Here is a 21,905-nt window from a genome sequence, read left to right as displayed (position 1 = left end):
AAGCATTCTAGCAGATTTTAAAATATTTAATTGCTTGCTGAGTCATTAGACTCACTATGCTATGCTTATGTGTGGTGTAGGTACTCAACCCTAGCTTTTGTACACTTGAAGGAATGAAGTATTGGAGAGGAGCCATCTGTTGGAGAGTGTGTGGGAGGAGGGACCAATCTAAATATAAATTTGTTTATTTTAATATAAAATAGTAGAGAATCGTAGAATTAAAATTATTTGTAAAATCTTATTATAGTAAATTTAAAATAGTAAAAAATCACTTATTTAAAAAAGAGTTTACTAAATTAGACTAGTTAATCTATCTAAAATTATAAATTATTTTTAAGACTTAATTCAAAATTTAACATTACAATTACAGTAATATTTTTACCTACCAAAAAATAAATGAAATCCATCATATAAATATTTAAAAAAATTAAACTTAAAAAATGAATTAACCTAGTCCGCTACCTTTATTTACATGTTAGTAGTGAAGCATTTTAGATATATATGATCGCAGCTGCGCCTGCGCACCATCACGACACATCTCGTTTGTGCATGTCTTCAGGCCGGTCCTTGTCTATATGATTGTAGGTAGAGTAAAGGAAATTTGTGTGTAAAATGGCTCCGAAGAAGAAGCAACAAAAGCAGAAGTCCTCATCCTCGTCATCCAATGCCAACCCCAAGTCCTCTTCATCATCTGGTCCTAAGCTCCAGATATCTCTGGAAAACGAGAATCGACTTCGTCGACTGTTGCTTACTTCTGGTCGATCGTCGACAACTGTTCAGCTTCGTACTCCGGCCGATGAATCACTCTCCAGGGAGCAGAAGTCCAAGCGGCTCCGCACCGTTTATGAGAAGCTTTCTTGCGAAGGTTTCTCTAATGACCAAATCGAACTAGCCCTTTCTGCTATAAAGGTATCTTAAAGAACCTATCTTGTATATGTTCTCCAATGGGTTCTACGAAATAATGGGAAACGTCAATGAACAAATTCAGGATAATAGTAACTAAACTACTTGCAAACAGCGAGTTCACTGCTGTTGTAGTTGTCCATGTTCCTTTATGATTATTTATTGCATTAGTTTTATCTTCTACATTGTAGTCTAGGTTGTGCATTTACCCAATTTTCGTTCATAGGCTCTTGAACTGTACTAATGCCTGCCTGCCTGCCAATGATTATAATTAACGTGTATATTTGGGGTTCATATGCCTAGGATGGAACCACTTTTGAGGCTGCATTAGATTGGCTTTGCTTGAATATACCAGGGAAGGAGCTTCCTACTAAGTTTTCTGCTGGAACTAATCTTCATGCAAATGAAGGTATCATTGCAAAATAATGCTTTTTATTTGGAAATTTTTCATGACGAGTTACTAGTTATGCTTCCAGATTTATTATCTGCGACGTGATAGTGTCTGTGTTGACTTAATTTAAAAAACAACTATAACAGGTGGAGCTATTGGTATCATATCAACTGCACAAGATGACAGGATCACACCAGTAGATATTTCTGCTAGGACTGAGGAGCCTCCTGAAGCTGCTATTATGATAAAGCAACGTTCTGAGGATGATACTCTAGATTCTCGTAATCCATCTCAAGCAGATTGGATCCGACAGTACATGGAACAACAGGAAGAGGTATTCAACTTCCAACTCAAAATTATAAACAGTACAAAATTTTAATAAAATTTGCAGTTGGTTGTACCTCATATAATTGATATTGAGTATGCAGAGATGTTTATCCATTCCCTGTACTTTGTGTCATCCACTATGATTGTTCATATTTCATTCATAGTGGAATAGGTAACTCTATCTTTGCATACAATAATCTCAAGTTCAACTGGAAAAAAAAGTCCCATTCATGAATTTGCAACAAACTACATAACATCCCAACTTTCAACCCATACCAAAACGACTCATAGTGTTAAAGTTTGAAGCATTGAAAATAAGGTTTCTATTGTCCTCATTAAAGAAATGGGAGATTCATGATAGGAGATAGATCAATTTTTAACTGCTTGGTGGTCATACTAATGTGGTAATGTTTGATTTGAAAAAAAGTGGGTCATGATTTAGTTGGGTCTAGCTATATGATCATGGTCATTGATATGTGAAAAATGATTTTTTGTGGAACTAGGGAGGTTTTGATCTTTTGACATTCCCATTTGTCAATGAGATCTCTGATGCCTAGATGAAGTCGGAGGAACTCAGATGGTGTTTATTGTACTACCTAGATAATTTTTGGTTGTTTCTGCATCTTAGTTTCTAGGATGTACTAGTAACTATGAGTTTTTTTAACCGAATAGAGAGTTAGTGTAGGATGCGACTTGATTTACACTTGTGAGCATATAGAAGAAGCTCAATTTTTATGGAAGATATGGAACTTTCGTGCATCCTAAACGTCATATTTACATTTTAGACTTGTGAAAATGGATTAAATTCGTCTCTTTGTATCTAGAAACGCATTGTGTAATTTCATTGTTACATCCGTTTCCTTAAATATTTATTTCTACTTGTTTTAGTTTCTTTTTAGCCACATATTTCTTAGCATTTCAAAAGTGCAACTTCTTTGCCATTTAATCTGTTTAATTACTTTTATATGCTTAGTTGTGAATAATGTTACTTTATGCTATTGCGTGAATCATGGTTTGTTAAACGTTCTGTAGGATGAACATGAATCATGGGAAGACTATGCAAATGATATGGATTCTTCTAAGGAGGTAAAAATTCTATCTTATTTATTCATGTGAAGTTTGGTGCATCTATATTGTTGTTTTCTGGTATAGTATTATTATAAAAGAACATAATTGTTCTATGTCATTTTGTCACGTTTCAGCTAATTGTTAGAGATTTCAGCATATTCTTTTCTTAGTCATCTGGGTTCTATCCACTACATAAGCTAGCACACCTCAACTATCTTTATTTTTTTTGCATCTGTATTGCTATTTGAAGAAAAAGTAATTGCAGTACTTAACACTGTTAATGTTGTGTCGCTTGTAGTATTACAATGGAAATATTTGTTAATATTAGTATTAGTGACTCTTGTTTCTAAAAGTATGCAACGAAAGATTAACATATGATTATTATAACCATTAAAAAAGGTTCATTTTGAGAGTTCACTCAAGTTATATAGTGTTTTTCCGTAGCTATAGCTATTATTATGAAAGAACATAATTCTTCTATGTCATTTTGTTAGGTTTCAGCTAATTGTTAGGGATTTCAGCATATTTTTTGTTTAGTCATCAGGGTTTTATCCACGACATAAGCTAGCACAACACAGCTATCTTTAGCTTTCTGGACCTGTATTTCTATGGAAGAAAAAGTAACTGCATTAGTTAACACTGTTAGTTTTGTGTCTCTAGTAATATTACAATGAAAATATTTGTTAATATTAGTATTTAGACTCTTGTCGTTAATAGTATGCAACGAGACTAACATGTTTTTTTATTATAACCATTGAAAAAGGTTCATTTTGATAGTTCACTCAAGTTATAGAGGATTTTTTCATAGCTATAGCTATTATTATGAAAGCACATTATTGTTCTATGTCATTTTGTCATGTTTCAGCTGATTGTTAGGGATTTCAGCATATTCTTTGCTTAGTCATCAGGGTTCTATCCACTACATAAGCTAGCACAACACGACTATCTTTAACTTTCTGCATCTGTATTGCTATTTGAAGAAAAAGTAACTGCAGTACTTAACACTACTAATTTTGTGTCGCTAGTAGTATTACATGAAAATCTTTGTTAATATTAGTATTAGTGACTAACAATTTGATTTTTATAACCATTAAAAAAGGTTCATTTTGAGAGTTCACTAAAGTTATAGAGGGTTTTTTGTAGCTACAGTGAGTCTAGGATTCAAATTGAATATCTTGTGTACATTCAGGGTTCAGTATGGATTTAAGGCTAGTGTATGTATGTTGGTGTTTTTGCATGGAAAAGCAGTTGTATAAGAAGAAACAAATAGGAAGGATAAAATGTTTTTGCTTCCCTTAAATAACCCCTTGTTCAAACAAATCCGTTTGTTCCAATAGTCTTTGTTTCCAATATTCTATTTTGATGTTGTAGGTATCACAAACCAATATGACTGTTGATTCTATTGTTCATGAATACCATAAAGCACGTCTAGAAGCTACGAATGCCAAAGCCAGGCGAGACAAAGTGAGCCAGGAACAAGCTGGGAAATTAATCCGTAAATTAAAGCAAGAGATGGCTAAACTAGGTGGCATCACAATTTGTAAATTAAAGTTTTGGTTTTACATAGCCTTTGCTATATATTGATTGTCTCTTAACTGAGCAGGACTATCTGATGACATCCTGGATTCACATAATGAGATTTCGTCCTTCACCGACTTAAATATTGTGCCCAATGAGTCGATGGATTCCTTGCATCCTATGGAGGCTCCTTTACTTGCTGTTATTGAGTCAGCAGGAGAGAGAAATGCAGAAAAAATAAGCTCGTTAGAGGTGGTTACTTTAGATGAAAAGGATATTGCAACTGTTCCTGACCTAATGTTAGATGAAGACATTGAGGATGTAGAGCTTGGTGATTTCTTCTTGGAAGATTTTGTGACTAGTGAAACCTTACCTCCAACAGTTGTGAACCTACAAAAGAAAGAACAGATTAGAAAACTGTCTGATGGGAAAAATTTAGAGAAACTAGGAGGCATTTGGAAGAAGGTAAGAGTTTGTTATGGTAATACATATTTCCTTACCTCCTTTTGTTTTTTTGTCATAATGCCTCAACACTTTTGTTAATCTATAGAAAACTAATTGTTGGATGTGGAAGCTAATTCAGTGGCATTAAACCATTGAAATGCTTGATCCACTGGTGTTCATTAATTGCTAATATGAAGTTCTGTATGATATTATCTAAAAATATCTGTGAATCCAAGTCACTTGATTTTCGAATAGGAAATGAAGAATTTAAATCCTCTTTTACCTGTTAAAAGTGTATAGATGTCGATATCTCATTATCTTTTCTTCTTTTCTGCATCTGCCAATATCATATTCTTATCCTTCTCACTACTCTCCCAGCTTTATTTTTTATGAATATTTTTTTTTTTTATCTTCATGTATCTCACATGGTTCGAATAACTACAGGGGGACCCACCAAAAATTCCAAAAGCTGTTCTTCAACAACTTTGTCAAAAGTCAGAGTGGGAAGCACCTAAATATAACAAAGTCCTTGGTAAAAAGAATAATTTCAGTTATACTGTGAGTGTATTGCGTAAAGGTGCTGGGAGAGGAAAAAACAGAAAATCTGGTGGATTAGTTACTGTACAACTTCCCGATCCATATGACATTTCGGAATCTCCAGAGGTATAGACTCAATCCTAAACATGAGTAGAAAAGCTAACTGCTAGATGTTAACTTTTTGTGAAGACATTACCGAAATGATTGTTCTTTGGAGGTACTTTGCTAGATATAGCTTTTGGTGTTTTAGAAACTTTGCTTTTAGCATTATGGGAATGGAAAAGATAAGTCTTAATTGCTGTTTTATATCAGGATGGCCAACTAGGGAGAAGTGATAAGAAAACAACTTATACAATATTCACTGATTTTAGTATCAAGCTTCAAGTAAAGACCACTTGGTTCAAAAGTAGAGGGATGTTTTGTTGTAATAACTTAATAGGACACCACTCAAGCTTATCTATGAATTGGTCCCAAACAAGACTTCTGCAGATGAATAGTTTGGGTATGACTGGTTACAACCAAATCGTCACTATGGAAAACACTTGTATATTGTAATAACTCTGTAAAAACAAACCGTAGTGACAACCAAGCCTGCTATTAAAATTGCTTCCAATGAAGGAACAAAATATAGAAGTGACAATCTGAATAATGTGTTATTTCTGCTTGACATTGTAGGGAATTTCCCTCCTAATCAATCAAAGAACTTAAGAAATATAGCAGCAAGAAACCAATAAAACAACACAAGATTTGATATCGGAGTTCGACCCAAAAAAGATGGTCTACGTCTCCGTCGAGCTCTGTTACGAACTCGATTCCACTATCACAATTAAATGTTTCAGTTACACCTCGTTCTCATATATATCAATCACACCTTTTAAATCTCTTACACTCTTGTGTGAATTACTCATATATATATATAAACAACTTGTCCTAACTAACTTAACAAACTTAACAAACTTAAGCCTTTGACACTTTAGTTAGTTGGGCCTATTAAATTTGGGCCTGACCCATCAACTCAATTTCAACAATCTCCACCTTGAGTTAAAGGGTCCTTCTCTTGTTCTAGTGAAATCGAATATGTTCATCACTTCATTGCTCGAAGCCTTCATTGCACTAAATATCTTGAACTCTAAGCAAATCCAAACAATGTCTGAATTTACTTAGAGGTAGTACCTTGGTTCCAACATCAGCCGGGTTATCTTCTGTTCCAACCTTGTTGATTGAAACCACCCCTTTTGCTATCTTCTCTCGAATGAAATGGTGCTTGATATCCACGTGTTTTGTTCTGTCATGGAACACGGGATTCTTGCACAAGTGTAGTGCACTTTGGCTATCTGTGAACACCGTTGCAGGTCCTTCGAACACCTTCAGTTCTTGCAGCAGACCCTGAATCCACATTGCTTCCTTTACAGCTTCAGTTGCTGCGATATATTCGGCTTCTGTTGTTGATAAGGCCACTACTGATTGCAACTGGCTCTTCCAACTGATACAGTTACCGTTCACCAAAAAATAGAAAGCCGAAGTTGATTTCCTTGAGTCTTTATCTCCTGCATAGTCTGAGTCCACGTAACCAATTACACTAACATCTGCTCCACTTCTTTTCTTGTAACATATCCCCACATTAGTAGTCGAGGCTATGTATCTTAGTAACCACTTCATTGCGAGCCAATGTTCACGGCCTGGACTCGCCATAAACCTGCTCAAGACACTAATCGCATGTGCCAAGTCTGGCCTGGTACAGACCATTGAGTACATCACAGACCCAACTGCACTTGAATACGGAATCTTTTCCATGTAAATCTGATCTGACCTGGTTTTTGCCGAGTTCACAGACGACATCAGATACTGATTCGTGATCGGCAACTTTGCTGGCTTGGCTCCTCGAATTTCGAACTTGTCAATCACCTTTTCGAGATAGCCTTGCTGGCTGAGAGTCATTACACCATTCTTCCTGTCTCTCTTAATCCTTATCCCAAGAATCTTAGCAGCTTTGCCTAAGTCCTTCATATCGAACTCGGAACTTAGAACAATTTTCAACTTCTTCACACTTGAAGCTTCTTTGCTGATTAGTAGCATATCATCTACATATAGCAGAAGATAATCAGCTTCAAGTATATTCTTCCCTCTAAAGTATAAACAAGTATCATAGCTACTCCTCATAAAGCCTTGTTGAGTAATAAACGCATCAAACCGTAAGTACCACTGCCTTGGTGATTGTTTGAGTCCATACAACGACTTTCTAAGCAAACACACCATGTTCTTCTCTTGCTGAACTTTGAACCCTTCTGGCTGCTCCATGTAGATGGTTTCCTCTAAATTTCCATGAAGAAACGCAGTCTTAACATCCATTTGTTCTAACTCAAGATCGAACTGAGTTACCAACGAGAGCATTATCCGAATGGTTTTGTACTTAACAACTGGTGAGAAGATCTCATTATAGTCCACTCCTTCCTTTTGAGAGAACCCTTTAGCAACTAATCTTGCTTTGTACTTGACCCCTTCTTGAATCGAAATACCTTCCTTGATCTTATAGATCCACCTGCACTTGATTACAGATTGTTTGACAGGCCTTGGAACAATCTCCCAAGTTGAATTCTTATAAAGTGAATTCATTTCTTCCTTCATAGCTTCCATCCACTTGGATCTATCACTAGAACTCAAAGCCTCTTTGAAATCTTCCGGCTCAGTTTTATCTAACTCAACTGCTGTCATAAACGCATATGCCAACATATCGGTATAAGCTGAGAACCCATACCTCTGGATGGGTTTTGGTTGCCTCCTTTCCCTGTCCCTTGCGAGTTGATAACTAACTTCCGACTGAGCTGTAATTTCCTCGTCTTGTGCCACAACAGGTTCAACATCTGTACCAGTAAATTCCTCCTGATTATCAGCAACCATTTCAGTGTTTTGATCTGAAATCAATGGCTCCACCTGACCATGATCCCCTGCATTAATCTCCACTTGACCAGTCCCCTGCTCGCTTTTACCCAAGTCACCTTGATTAGATTGATTCTGAGAGAGACACACAAACTCCTCTTCATTGAATACTACGTCCCTGCTGTTTATGGTTTTAAAACCACCAGACTGTTTTAACCACAGCCTATAACCTTTCACTCCTTGAGGATACCCAAGAAACACACACTTCACACTTCTTGGCTCTAATTTGCCTTCTTTTTGATGAGCGAAGGCTGTACATCCAAATGGTCTAAGATGAGACAAATCTGGAGGTTTACCTGTCCACATTTCTTCAGGAGTTTTGAACTCAATTGCTGTCGACGGACATCGATTCACCAAATATGCTGCTGTCATTACAGCTTCTCCCCAGAAAGACTTGGACAAACCTGCCCCGAAAAGCATGCATCGAGACTTATCTAACAAAGTCCGATTCATTCGCTCAGCAACGCCGTTTTGCTGGGGTGTGGATCGAACTGTTCTATGTCTTTGAACCCCTAGCTCACGACAATGACTATCAAACACTTCGTTGCAAAACTCTAACCCATTATCTGTTCTTAGGATCTTTAATTTTCTACCTGTCAGATTCTCAACCAAAGTCTGCCATGTTTTGAACTTCTCAAAAGCATCACTTTTGTGTTTCAATAGATAAACCCATACTTTACGAGAATAATCATCTACGATTGACAAGAAATACGAGTTACCTCCATGCGTCGATGTTTTCTCAGGACCCCATAAGTCTGAATGGACATACTCCAACACGCCCTTGGACTTATGAACCCCGGTTTTAAATTTCTGCCGATGCTGCTTGCCTAACACACAATGCTCGCAAAAGTTTAGACCCTTGACTCTATCTGAGCCTAATATATTCTTGTCGCTGAGAATCTGCAAACCCTTCTCACTGATGTGACCGAGCCTCCGATGCCATATCGTGGCCTTCCTGTCTTCATCTGAAACTATAAGTGCAGACTGTCTCGACACAGTTTCACCAATCAGCTGATACAAACCTTCTTGCTTGATACCTTGCATCATTAACCTGTTTTCCTTCATTATCTTCATCTTCCCCGACACTATCTGATTTGTGTATCCCAAGTCATCAAGAATCCCGAGAGAGACGAGGTTTCGTGACAGCTGAGGCACGAACCTGACTTGTTTCAGAACCCTTACAACACCATCGAACATTTTTATGCTGACATCTCCAATACCTTCTACTTGACATGCATTGCTATTTCCCATCAGCACCTTGCAACCATTCAGTTTCTGGAAATTAGAGATCCAATCTTTTCTGTACGTCATGTGGAAAGTACAACCGGAATCAAGAACCCAGTCCCTCTTAGTATCTTCCATTGACGCCATTAAGACCTCTCCACTATCATAGCCATCACCATAATTCGCTGATTCTTTAGTCTCCACTTGCTTTTTCTTGTTATCTTTTAACCAGCTATAGCAGTGGTTTCGAAGATGACCAACCTTTCCACAATGATAGCATTTTCTTGTTTCCGTAGATTCTGATTGTGATGTTTTGCTTTTCTTGTCTTTCGATTTGTTATTGGTGCGAGGTTGCCCTTTGAAGAAGTTTTTCCCTTTGGCCATATAATTCTCACCATTCGAACTCGCTTTCTTTTCTGTTCTTAATTCCAGCTCTCTCGACTTCAATGCCGAAATCACCTCTTCAAGAGTGATACTTGTTCGTCCATATTTGATTGCATTACGGACTTCTTTGTAGGATTCGGGAAGAGAGTTGAGGATTATTATTGCCTGGTTTTCATTGCTCATTGCTTCGTTCTCGCCTGAGTTTGCCAACTCGATATTGAGTTTCAAGAACTCATCAAGATTTTGAGTAAGAGTCTTTTCTTGCATCATCTTGTAACTGAACAGCCTTTCCTTCAAGTAAATCTTGTTAATCAAAGATTTGGATTGGAACAGCTCGTCTAGACGCCTCCACATCGATGCCGGAGTCTTCTCATTGTCTATCAACCGGATTACAGAATCTGAGAGATGGAAAATGATTGTACCAATCGCTGTCTCTGTCATCTCGATCTTTTGATCTTTATTCATCTCTAGTGGCCATGAGACTGGTTCTTCTAGAGTTCGCAGAAGATGCTGCTGTGCCAAGAGAGCCCTGATTTTCCGCTGCCAAATGCGAAAATCTCCATTGCCATCGAATTTGTCAATGTCAGTCTTCATGCTTGAGATGGACTGCCACTGGAATTCCCAAGGTACTGTTTTCTGTGTTGATCTCTTTCTTGTATAATATTGAACCTTGTCCACTTTGTCTCTTTCTGCGCCTGAGCCGGAATCTTCCTTATCCGTATCACTAGCCAGCATTAAAGACCTTTCCAAGATTCTTCAAGATTCTTCAAGATTCTTCAAGATTGATTCTAATCTTGCCCAAACCGAGCTCTGATACCACTGTAGGGAATTTCCCTCCTAATCAATCAAAGAACTTAAGAAATATAGCAGCAAGAAACCAATAAAACAACACAAGATTTGATATCGGAGTTCGACCCAAAAAGATGGTCTACGTCTCCGTCGAGCTCTGTTACGAACTCGATTCCACTATCACAATTAAATGTTTCAGTTACACCTCGTTCTCATATATATCAATCACACCTTTTAAATCTCTTACACTCTTGTGTGAATTACTCATATATATATATAAACAACTTGTCCTAACTAACTTAACAAACTTAACAAACTTAAGCCTTTGACACTTTAGTTAGTTGGGCCTATTAAATTTGGGCCTGACCCATCAACTCAATTTCAACAGACATTTTTGTACTGGTGAACAACTTGAAGATGTGTTTTACATATACCCTAACTGATTTTTTTAAAATGTACTTGTGATAAGTTGGACATATTAGCATCTTTATCCAAATTTAGAGGAAGAGTTAAAGAATATCTGTGAAATATAAGAAGGTCAATGATTGAGAAAATCACATTAGTAAAAGAATAGTAGAGAATTAAAGTATTGTCTTGAGTATTATCTGAAATCTCTAAGTTTCACTTATAATTATCTTTAAACATTCCCTTCTCTTCTGTTCTCTCAATTGGAGGACTAAGAATCATGCATGAGGGTTTTTAATCCTCCCTTCATTTTTCTTTCATCCCCCTCCAACTTAAAATTGTAAAACAAATGAATGGAGTGTTAGTTTTCCTTTATTTGTCTAACTAAAGGAGGAGATGTTGTTACCTCTTTTCCTTAACCTCCTTTTACTCTCTACCCTTCAAACCAAACAAAGGCTAGTGTTCATGCTTTCAACAAATATGACATTTTTTAATTGTTTTCAATTTTTTTGGGACTCTTTTGAACAATTGGCCTTCATTTGAATAAGAAAAATAATTAAGTGAGTTAAAATTTAACTACATGTTCTATTAAAAACTATAATTTCATCAAGGATCAAGAGTCAAGGCCAATCACTCATCTCTAGAGACTCTTGAGTTTGTTTCTCTCAATAGACTCTTGTATTTCATCTACTTGTAAACTCAAGAGTCAACATTAGACATTAAAGGCTAATGTAACATTTCATTCACTATTTTATCTGGTATAAATACTAATATATGAAGGTTAATCGTCGAGTAATACCATCACACTTGATAAAACAATGTAGCTCTTTAGAGCTTAGTTCTCTCTCTTATTCTCATACACAACTATTAACTATTTTCTTCTCTTGTTCTATAGTCTCTATTTCAATTACTTAACGTGTTTAATTTCAATTTCATTTGTACGCGAAAGATAAAACTGATCAAGAGAAAGGGGCTGAGAAATTAAAGAAACAGAGAATGAAAAACTGCATTTGTTACTTCCATTCATTCAGCATACTGCTCTTACGGATCTCTAAGCTATTTATATGCTTTCTGTACAACTATTTACAATTACCATCTATACTTGTTTATATGTATTCCATTAACCATATATTACTATTTACAATCCTTACACATTCCTGATTGCAGGATGCACAAAATAGGGTTGCCGCGTTTGCTCTCAATAGCCTATTTCCTGATCTTCCCGTCCATCTTCTTATTACAGAGCCTTATGCTTCACTTGTTCTACGTTGGGACAAAGGTTAGCTTTCTTTTATCCTATTTCCCACCCTTGAGCAAGAACAATTTTTTTGTACTCCTTTAATTTATGTACTACTTGTGATTTTTCTCAAGGCTGTAGGATAATGTTGTTCTTCTAATATCATAGGTGAGATGCTGCCAAAGTTCGGAATTGGTGATGAAGATCGAAGGACTGATTTTATAGATTCATTGTTGAATATTGGTGGCCATGAATTTGTTTCTTCTGTTAATGCTTTGGAGGGCACTACTATAGTAAATTTGGCAGAGTCTTCTACTGAAGAAAATGTTTCTCCTGTTGTTACTAAAGGTGTCCCCTCCTTTTCTACTAGCAAACTTGTTCAAGCTCAAATTATCTATGAGATACAACTTTATGCTGGTATAAAAGTGGATATGTGTTTTGAGATCTTTATATTGTTGTGAGGCGGTCCAGCTGGCTGCATCGGTAAGCTGCTGGATGATAGGAAAACAGTGGCTTCAACCACTGTCACTGTAAAGATGCTTAAATATTTTAACCTCCAAACACAGTTGTGACCTTAATATTAATCATAAAGACATTATGTAGTGTGTACATTTTATTAACAATGCATTACAGGTCAGAATCATTATAAAGAAGGAGATAGCATTAACCTCAGGAGGGAACACGAATCTAAAAAGAAGATGCAAAAATACAAGGTTAGTATCTTCTATGCAATTATCCATTATGTAAGTCTGGTATAACATTCTTTATACTATTTTCTTGTCCATTTTCTCAACAACCTACCAGCTGCTGCTCATGCATTCAATGACTAGCAGTTAAGTGCATAGGTTTTTTGACTTTTGTTGTCTTTATTTGTGATGCACCTATTCTTTGTAGGATGCATTGCTTATGTATCTGCGGTTGGACTATTCATTTATTTTAGCACAGACATATTATGCGGGCCCACTTAAAACACTTTTTGAGTCTAGATATGGGTTTGAACTTTGAATAGAAACCGTGGATAAATTTATCTAGAAACATATTTCTTTGGTAACCCACTAGGATAACTCATGTGGCAAAAGTCGGTTCCTAAGAAACCAAAGGTCACGTGTTCAATTTTTACTTAGAACGCTTTAAGTTTAAATCGAGGCCATAACTGTGGAGGATTATGCTAGTTTTCTACAACAAAAAACACATTTCTTTGGTAAGTATCTCATCCGAATGTAGATCTAGATGAGATAACGTTTCAGCTTAATTAGATATAGATTCATAAATTTATTAATATTTTCCCATCTAAACCCATAATACCCAAACCCAAGTTTTTCCTATTATGCATTATAAGCAAAAATTATTTAAGAACCTCTTCAAAAACAATCTAAGATAAGTACACTATTCCAGAACATGTCTTGTTGTAAGACCTAAATCCATTATAAATACATTAAAAAACGTCCAATTGTGACCAATTGGATCGTGCGTCAACTACAGGATCTCCTGCGTCTTTGTAGCAAGAAAAATGAATTCATGGAAGAGTAAGAAACAAACTAGAGTTACACAATGAGGCCAAGTATCAGTTTATGGGTCAATTGACATTTGACTTGTTTGGATAAGGACACTACTTGTTTTGGAACCTTTGACAAACTTCCTCTTCTTCTTGGTCGTTGCAATACATGTGACTTGTTTGGATGTGGAAACTACTTCTTGTGGAACCCTTGACAAACTTTTTCTTTTTCTTGGTCGTTGCAATCAATAAATTAACGTCCCATTTGGACTCTAATGCTCACATACACATGATTTTAAGAAATTATCATTTTCTAAGGTCTTAAGTTCGAATCTCACTAAGAATTCTCTAACTTAAATAGGGGTTGTAACTGTGGGGTCATGTTAGCCAACCTCGTGAATAAATTCGTGTCACAAAAAGAAATAAAGAAATCATCATTCTTAAATGACATTCAATCAAAAGTTGAAATACAAGTTTCAGAGTTTTCTTAAACAAAAGATTAGATAAAAAATGAAAAATTTAAAAGGAAAACATAAAACAAGTCTTCAATAGAGTTTGCTTATAAACAAAAGATTAAAAGGAAAACATAACAATTCTTCAACAGAAGCCTACGATCGATCGAGTCCTCCAATGAAGAATTCTTCTTTTCAACTTTCCCTTTCCTCCTTGCTTTGCTGTGGCCACAAGGAGTTAAGCACATAGCCCGCAAACACACTTAACCATTTAACCAGACGTAGAACATGCCGAATGACGGGCTCGAACTCAGAACCTCTCAAGGAGGCTGAGAATATTCACCTTTTGTTGCCGCTAGGCTAGAAGAGGGAATAAAAATGTGGATACAAGGGTGTTAAAAATATAGTCCTCAAATATATACTTAACAATTTAGCCAGGTGCAAAACTTGCCGCCTGACGGGCTCGAACCCAGGATCTCTCAATGAGGCTGGGGATATCCACCTCTTTTTGCCGCTAGGCTAGAAGAGAGGATAAAAATGTGGCCACAAGGGGGTTAAACACATAGCCTATAAACACACTTAACCATTTAACCAGACGCAGAACTTGTCGCCTGACGGGCTTGAAACCAGGACCTCTCAAGGAGGCTGATGATATCCACCTCTTGTTGCCGTTAGGCTAGAAAAGGGGATCTCCTTGCTTTGTTGAGTTAAACTTTATGATTAATGAAACGAGGTGTTCAGTTTCAACATGGAAAATGTTCGTCCCGTTCCTTGGATTTGACAACCATATCATTCGAATCATATGAATCATGTTGTGGAGAAGCCGTCGCCGCTTTTGATACATGGTTATGTTGTTCTCTAGCCCAAATGGTATGACCCAGTAGTTTTTTAATTTAGTCAAATTTAAGTATTGTTTTTCTAATCACAGTGAATTCAACTATCACTTTGATTATGATTTTTGTGAATGTTTCATCTTAATTAAATAGATTGACTATTCTAACCCAGAAAAGCAACATTTATACATGTTGAATTATCTTTTTATCTTGGATTATGTGCAATTTTGCTTACACTCAACATGTTGCTTTGTTTACACTCAACATGTTGCTTTGTTTACACTCAACAGTGAATTCAACTATCACTTTGATTATGATCCTTTGAGTGTTGTCAGTCTTTATCTTTTATTACACTCAACATGTTGAGTGTTGTCAGTCTTTATCTTTTATTACACTTAATGTTATTTAAGTATCTTAATTTCTCATGTAAACTTAAACGATTATCTAAATAATATTTTCCCTCTCTCTAAATTTCTACATGGTATTAGAGCAGGCTTTTCCATCTTGAGGAAACCTGTTCACAATTTTTCTCTGCCTCTTCCAATGGTGAAATAACCATTGGAGGAGAACTGAAATGATTCTATAATCTTATATTTTTTCAAACTTATTTATCACAAATCCCAGTGCGTTTTTGTATCTCTTTTATTTTTTTGGCAATTTCAAAACGTCGAAACTGCATTTCAATCGAATCTGTGTGAGCATCGTCTCCTCGACAGATTTATTCCAACATTTTATCTGTCCAACAAATTATCATTTTTCACTTCAAGAGTTGAGCCAAGAGCTAAGTGCCAAGTGTCAATAGTCACTTCTCTAACGAAGTGAATCATGGATTAGAATCAGTTAAATTGAAAGAATGTCATAAACATTTCCATCTCCTTGGCAACATCCTCTCCAATCGCATAACTGTCAAGGCCTTTCCTATTTTGTGGTTAACATTTCCATCAAAGCTCTTCTCAAGTCGATTTGAGAAAGTATGTGGCAAGTTGGGCAATCTCAACATTTATTACACAACTTGAGGGGAGTGTTAAATTATCTCTTCATCTTGGATTATGTGAAATTTTGCTTGCACTCAACATGTTGTTTTGTTTTTGTCAGTATTTATCTTTTATTACACTTAACATATTGAGTGTTGTCAGTCTTTATCTTTTATTACACTCAATGTCATTTAAATATCTGAATTTCTCATTTAAACCTAAACGATTATCTAAATAATATTTTCCCTCTCTCTAAATTTCTACAACACAAATCAAACAAAGTCACTCTCATTCTAATACAATCAGTTGTATGGTTCACCCGTCGATGGAAATGGGTTTGTGTACGTCTGCGTCGTTTCGCTTGAAACGAGATCATTTTGTTCTATATTTTATTTTATTTTCAAGTTCTACTAATTTTATAATTTTTTTTATAATGATATATTTTAATTGTTTAACATTCACTAAATGAGTAATTAAATAATTAAATTTAATAGTGTTAATGTGCCTTTTCACTCAATAATTTGAGCTCTCCACTTGTGTTCAGCTTTTGTATGCATCTCTTTATCAGTTTTACTCCCTAGGTGGAAATATGCCCCTACAAAATTTTGAATGTTCTAAACTTCAGCAAAATTCGAGAAATAAACTTATAATTGTCGAAAATATCAATTAGGATGAAATGAATCACATCCAAATCCTGCCAACATACACCCAATAGAAGTGAATTGGCTTCTAACATTACTGCTCTTTTCTAATTTCGAAATTTAGATGAGATTATAGATCGGTTCGGTTTGATTTCACATTGAAATATGTATCCAAAAAATTATTCAGTTGTTATATATCTATAATTGACCTTACATCCAAACGAATGCTGGTATGATTGCACCTGTTATATGTTATATGAAGATCATCAATACAATAACTATTTGATGCGATTTTTGAAACTTCTCTTTTTCTCTTCACTTCTCTCTCTTGCTTATAATGCATATATATATATATATATATATATATATATATATATATATATATATATATATATATATATATATATATATATATATATATATATTCACCTTAGTTTTTTTTGCCTCTAATATACCTCTCAAAATTTGTAGGATATGCTAGCATGTAGAGCTGCTCTTCCTATTATGGGGCTGAAGGATGAGATATTAAGAGTGCTGAAGGAGAATAATGTCCTTGTTGTTTGTGGAGAAACAGGCTCAGGAAAAACAACTCAGGTTTTTCTTTTACCATTTTTGCAATAAACAAGTTCTTGTATACATTCTTCTACTATAATTCTAGATTAAATTTATTAGGGGTTCCATAATGCTCATACTTCAAATTTACAAGGTGTGGACATCATGAGGGGTTCCATAATTTGCATTGCGCTAATTCAATTTCTGCAGGTACCACAATATATACTAGATGACATGATTGAAGCAGACCAGGGTGGCTACTGTAACATCATTTGTACTCAGCCTAGAAGAATAGCGGTTTGTATAATAATCTCTATTCTTTATGTCTAATGTGTTTGTTTTTGATATTCTGCACCCTTTTTCTTATATACCAATAAAAATGATGCATGTGTAACTGAAAGTCATTCCTCCACTAGATCACTAGATTTAGGGATTGGTTTTGAATGATTATTCTGAAAGTTTATTTGATACTAGATTAGGATTCCTGGGATACCGGACACTTTTTTCTCGGACTTTCATTACTGGTTTTTGTTTAGGCTTTCTCCCGTCTAAAATCTAAATTGATGTAATTTTTTCCGTTCTTAATTGTTACACTTTTCTCATGCCTTCATTGCTGCTACGAAAGAGCCCTAGTTCATAACTCCCCATTAAATCTTTATTTTCTTTAAGCAAGCAACTATTAAAATTTTTGGGCCTAGATTGTCTTATTTGAGGCTTCTTAATTTTAGGTAAACCGAACACTAAATTATGCGAACAAATGTTGTTGATGGTTTTAAAATTTAGATGGTTTAATCTTTTATGCCATAACCATTTCTGGTCATTTTTGGCAATCATGCACATAGGGTCAGATGCCTTAATTTGCCAGTTCATTTTATAAGAATTTCCTACCCTACTTCAGGTCAGCAAAGTATTACCCTGCTGATCCTTAACCAGGCATGCATGAGTTTGAAAATCAACCGACAAACCATTATCACATAATTGACTAATGCTAATCAGGTTATAACACCGATTTTCAACAAGTAATACATCGTTAATAGTTAAATTACCATGGATAATCTTACCCTTACCCATGGTCTTACCCTTCTTGTTGTCACCAAAGGTGATCTTAGGGCCTGAGCAATCTGCTATATCAGTTAGAAGTCGTCTATTTCCTGTCATGTGTCTTGAACAATCACTGTCCAGATATCAAACAGAATCCTCTAGACAATTATTCATATGTACCTATACAAAATAATATTTACAATCGTTTGGTACCCACATTTATTTGGGTCCTCGGTCAATCAGTCCCTTAGAATCTATATTTGAGTTATTTTGATGAATTTCTCATTCTGTGTTGTGATTAATACGTATGATTTAGACTTAGCAGACGTCTTTCTTATAGCCACTAATTCATTAACTTTAGAGGATGATTTTCTTTTAAAACTCCTTGACTTCTTGTCAGGTTTTGGTTTGTCAGACTTACTAGCTGCTTCTAACTTAATTTTTAGTTAGCTAACAATCGGCACAACATAGCTTATTTCATCCTTTAAAGCTATCTCCTAATGGAGTGGATCAGTTTCAATATCAGTTAAACTCCCTTTGACAAAATTTATTGGCTTAAACTTGTCAGTTACTGAGTTTAACTTCTTACAGGATTGGTCTGAGTTATTGCTATCAAATCCTAAACCGGATTTGGATCCAGCATGTTTCAACAGACTAATCTGATATTTGACAGCTTTTTCAGACCTTGTCCATGAGCTAACAATATAGTTTAACCGATTATTTTCAGAAGATAGAGTTTGTATATTTTCTTTAAGCGTCTTATTCTCAGATGAGAGCTCAACTACTTTATTTTCAGAAACATTTTGTTCAGAAATCTGAGATGAAGAAGATATATTGGTCTCATATTTCGTTTTCATTTCATTAAAAGAATCTGATAACTTCTTGTACTCAATGACCATGCCATTGAGTGTAACAGTTAACTCATCGATGGTAACTCTTGTGGGAGAAGATCAGTTACCTTGGATTGATCATCTGTCATCAAACATTTGACGGCTTCTATATCATTTTCACCAAATGAGTCCTCTGAGTCGTTATTGGCCCATTTGGACTTGTTTTCAGCACATATAAGAACCTTCCGATCTTTTCATTTACTTAGTTTGAAACGTTACGGCCATAAATCTGAGTCAACTTCTCCGAAATATCTAGAAATAGGTTCAATAGAACACTAGTGGATGGGGTTAAAGAGATCAAAATCTTGTTTAAGACCCCAAAGAATTTAGAGCTGTAGATAATGCTCATAGTTAAATTTAAATAATTCCTAGATTGGTTACTTATCTAAATTAGTTAAATGTAAATGTGGTACTTATCCATAACTAACTAATAGGAGATAGTCATTTCTTGGATCTTGGATATATCCTAAGTTCTAAAGGCACGTATTTAAGAAGATATTTGATTAATGAATAATAAACACAACCTCATTCGAAAAGAAATGTTTCCAAATACCTCAACAATTTTTGTATTTATGCCGTATCATTTGGCGTGTTATTACTGACATGTTGTATTTGTTGTCTCCTACGGCATTTAACACGACTTACAAGTACTTTTTTTTGTTGCTGTCAGGCTATCTCAGTTGCTGAAAGAGTTTCAGATGAGCGATGCGAATCTTCACCAGGTTCAAATGGTTCTTTGGTTGGATATCAAGTTCGTCTTGATAGTGCAAGGTGATTATTCTACTCACACTTCACATTGGTATAGTTTCATCATTTTGAATATAAAAGCATAATTATAATAAAGAAAACATTTTAGCCATTGTGTTCTAAAGTTCTCAGCCTTGTGTATTTGGACGAATGAAAGTTGTGTTTCTGATTTTGAAGTGGGTGATACAGACTTTTGAAACTGAAGTACTGTTGATTGTAGTATGTAACAGATCCTGGGTTACTATCATTAGATGTTTTATTGATTATAAATTTCAAGATAAGATCAACTACTTTGTTTGAAGTGTAAGTTAAGAAGGTTCAGGATTGCTTGCTTGCAAGTGTTGTTTAATTATCCATGTTTAACTGCATGCGAAAAAACTTCACTTATTGTATTTATAAATTTTGAGAAGTTCGAAATTTATTAAAGAATGTTTGAAGATCATAACATCCTGGACGTACTTAACAAGTTCAGATACAAAAGTAAACAGGGATTACAAATATCCATCAATGAAGCCATTCAAATGGAAAATGAAAATCAAATCTCCAGCCTGGTGATCATTCTGTCCGGACATGGAATGGCATTCCAAATCTCATCCTCCAAGAAAGATTTCTCTAAGCATTAAACTTTGAATTGATTGCTGCACTGTCTGTGCATCACCTCTTCTTAACACAGAAATTCTAGCTTTGCTTCGTCATCACAATTGTCCATTGTTGGAAAATTCAGTACAAATTAATTCTTTGAATAATGCATTCACATTCTACATCATCCTTGCATGACAAAGAGAGTTCCAACAAATTAGCTCCAAATTGCCACTCTCTCCATGCTAAAGGATTTCTCTATCACATCTAAATGCTTTGGCATAATTAATTAGCACAACTCGTGACTATTTTTTTGATGTAGTTATTTATCCATATTGTGGTTGGTTGTTTAGATATCAATCTTAGTTGGGTTTGATGTCAATTCCTGATGTAAAAGAATAGATTGCCTTAGTTAATGGGTCTTCATATTTCACATACTACTGTATGGGGTTGATGGAAGCTAGTGGTGGATTTGGTTGTCCTTGTGAAATGGTATTCAATAGCATTTTGTTACGAGCCATCCGTTCTAAACTTCTTTCTTATTTCTATTATCTTTGGTGCCTAATTATGTTCTATTGCTGAGAATATATCACTCCAGCTACTTATGTTTCAGTGTATACCTAACTTTGGAGTTTGGATTGTTTTTTGGAAAATTCTTTATCTATTTTTAATAATTTGTTTTTTGGGAAATATCTTTGGTTGATTATCTAATATCAATATCAATATCTTTATCATGGATCTTGTTTTTCCTTTCTTTACGTCTTTCCAATAATTGTCTTGTAGGAGTGAAAAGACAAAGCTTATGTTTTGCACAACTGGCATTTTATTGAGGAGAATTGCGGTATGGATCATTTTACTGATTTCTTTTGATTCTCAACAACTTTTTTTCAAGAATAACATATCAGTTGTGTATTAATGTGGGATTTTATTGATGTAGAAGATTGTTTGCAAATTTCTTGATATTCTTATGTATTTCAAATGAGGAGGATCAGTACATATACATTACAAAAGATAAACATTAAATGGTTAACCACCAATGACCAACCATTAGGAGTAATTGAGCAGAGATGGAACTCACCCTTAACTACTAGAAGTTAATGAGTCTTGGATAGTGGGAATTAAAGGCTAGATTGGTATTTTTCACATTTCTCCCCAATCTAGGTGGAACATTAGCTCCACACCAAGGAGTTGTTTCTATCTAAACTAGAAAAGTTCGAAAGAACTTGATTCAGCTCTACAGAGGCGATGTTAGAGGTTCTAACATAGAGATGTCATCGGAGTATTTGAGGTGAGATACTTTCAGTGTTTGCAAAGATGATGGGAAATATTCGGGTGATATAATTCGGCCCAAATATGAAGTGTGCTGCTAAATTATGTGTCTTTTAGATTTGGTCCAAAAAGAGATACCCATTTTGATACCCTTGCCTCAAGTGAGGACCCATATGGGAGATGACCCAAATAGACATGGCTTGCCAATTTTCCTTTCCTTAGGATGATTATTCAAATATTTTTTTAGTTTTGGCAACTTCACTAGGGA

The 21,905-nt window shown here is 35.3% G+C and overlaps 1 protein-coding gene across 1 annotated transcript in view; it reads left to right on the top strand.

The window, feature by feature from the left end:
* Positions 1 to 530: 530 nt before the first annotated feature.
* The window catches only part of LOC124937405 (DExH-box ATP-dependent RNA helicase DExH7, chloroplastic), a 38,243-nt gene continuing 16,868 nt past the window's right edge, over positions 531 to 21,905 (top strand). Inside the window, exons 1-14 of the mRNA XM_047477668.1 lie at positions 531 to 909; positions 1,207 to 1,312; positions 1,441 to 1,628; positions 2,654 to 2,707; positions 4,061 to 4,214; positions 4,293 to 4,672; positions 5,096 to 5,314; positions 12,095 to 12,206; positions 12,333 to 12,512; positions 12,798 to 12,877; positions 17,031 to 17,153; positions 17,322 to 17,408; positions 19,713 to 19,813; positions 21,152 to 21,209. Of these exons, the coding sequence (XP_047333624.1) occupies positions 613 to 909; positions 1,207 to 1,312; positions 1,441 to 1,628; positions 2,654 to 2,707; positions 4,061 to 4,214; positions 4,293 to 4,672; positions 5,096 to 5,314; positions 12,095 to 12,206; positions 12,333 to 12,512; positions 12,798 to 12,877; positions 17,031 to 17,153; positions 17,322 to 17,408; positions 19,713 to 19,813; positions 21,152 to 21,209 (2,139 nt within the window). The 5' untranslated portion in view covers positions 531 to 612. The remainder of the gene's footprint in view (positions 910 to 1,206; positions 1,313 to 1,440; positions 1,629 to 2,653; positions 2,708 to 4,060; positions 4,215 to 4,292; positions 4,673 to 5,095; positions 5,315 to 12,094; positions 12,207 to 12,332; positions 12,513 to 12,797; positions 12,878 to 17,030; positions 17,154 to 17,321; positions 17,409 to 19,712; positions 19,814 to 21,151; positions 21,210 to 21,905) is intronic.

This window comes from Impatiens glandulifera, chromosome 5 (assembly GCF_907164915.1).
Source record: "Impatiens glandulifera chromosome 5, dImpGla2.1, whole genome shotgun sequence".
In the NCBI taxonomy this organism is placed as follows: Eukaryota; Viridiplantae; Streptophyta; class Magnoliopsida; order Ericales; family Balsaminaceae; genus Impatiens; species Impatiens glandulifera.
This window is presented reverse-complemented; position numbering and strand designations above follow the sequence as displayed.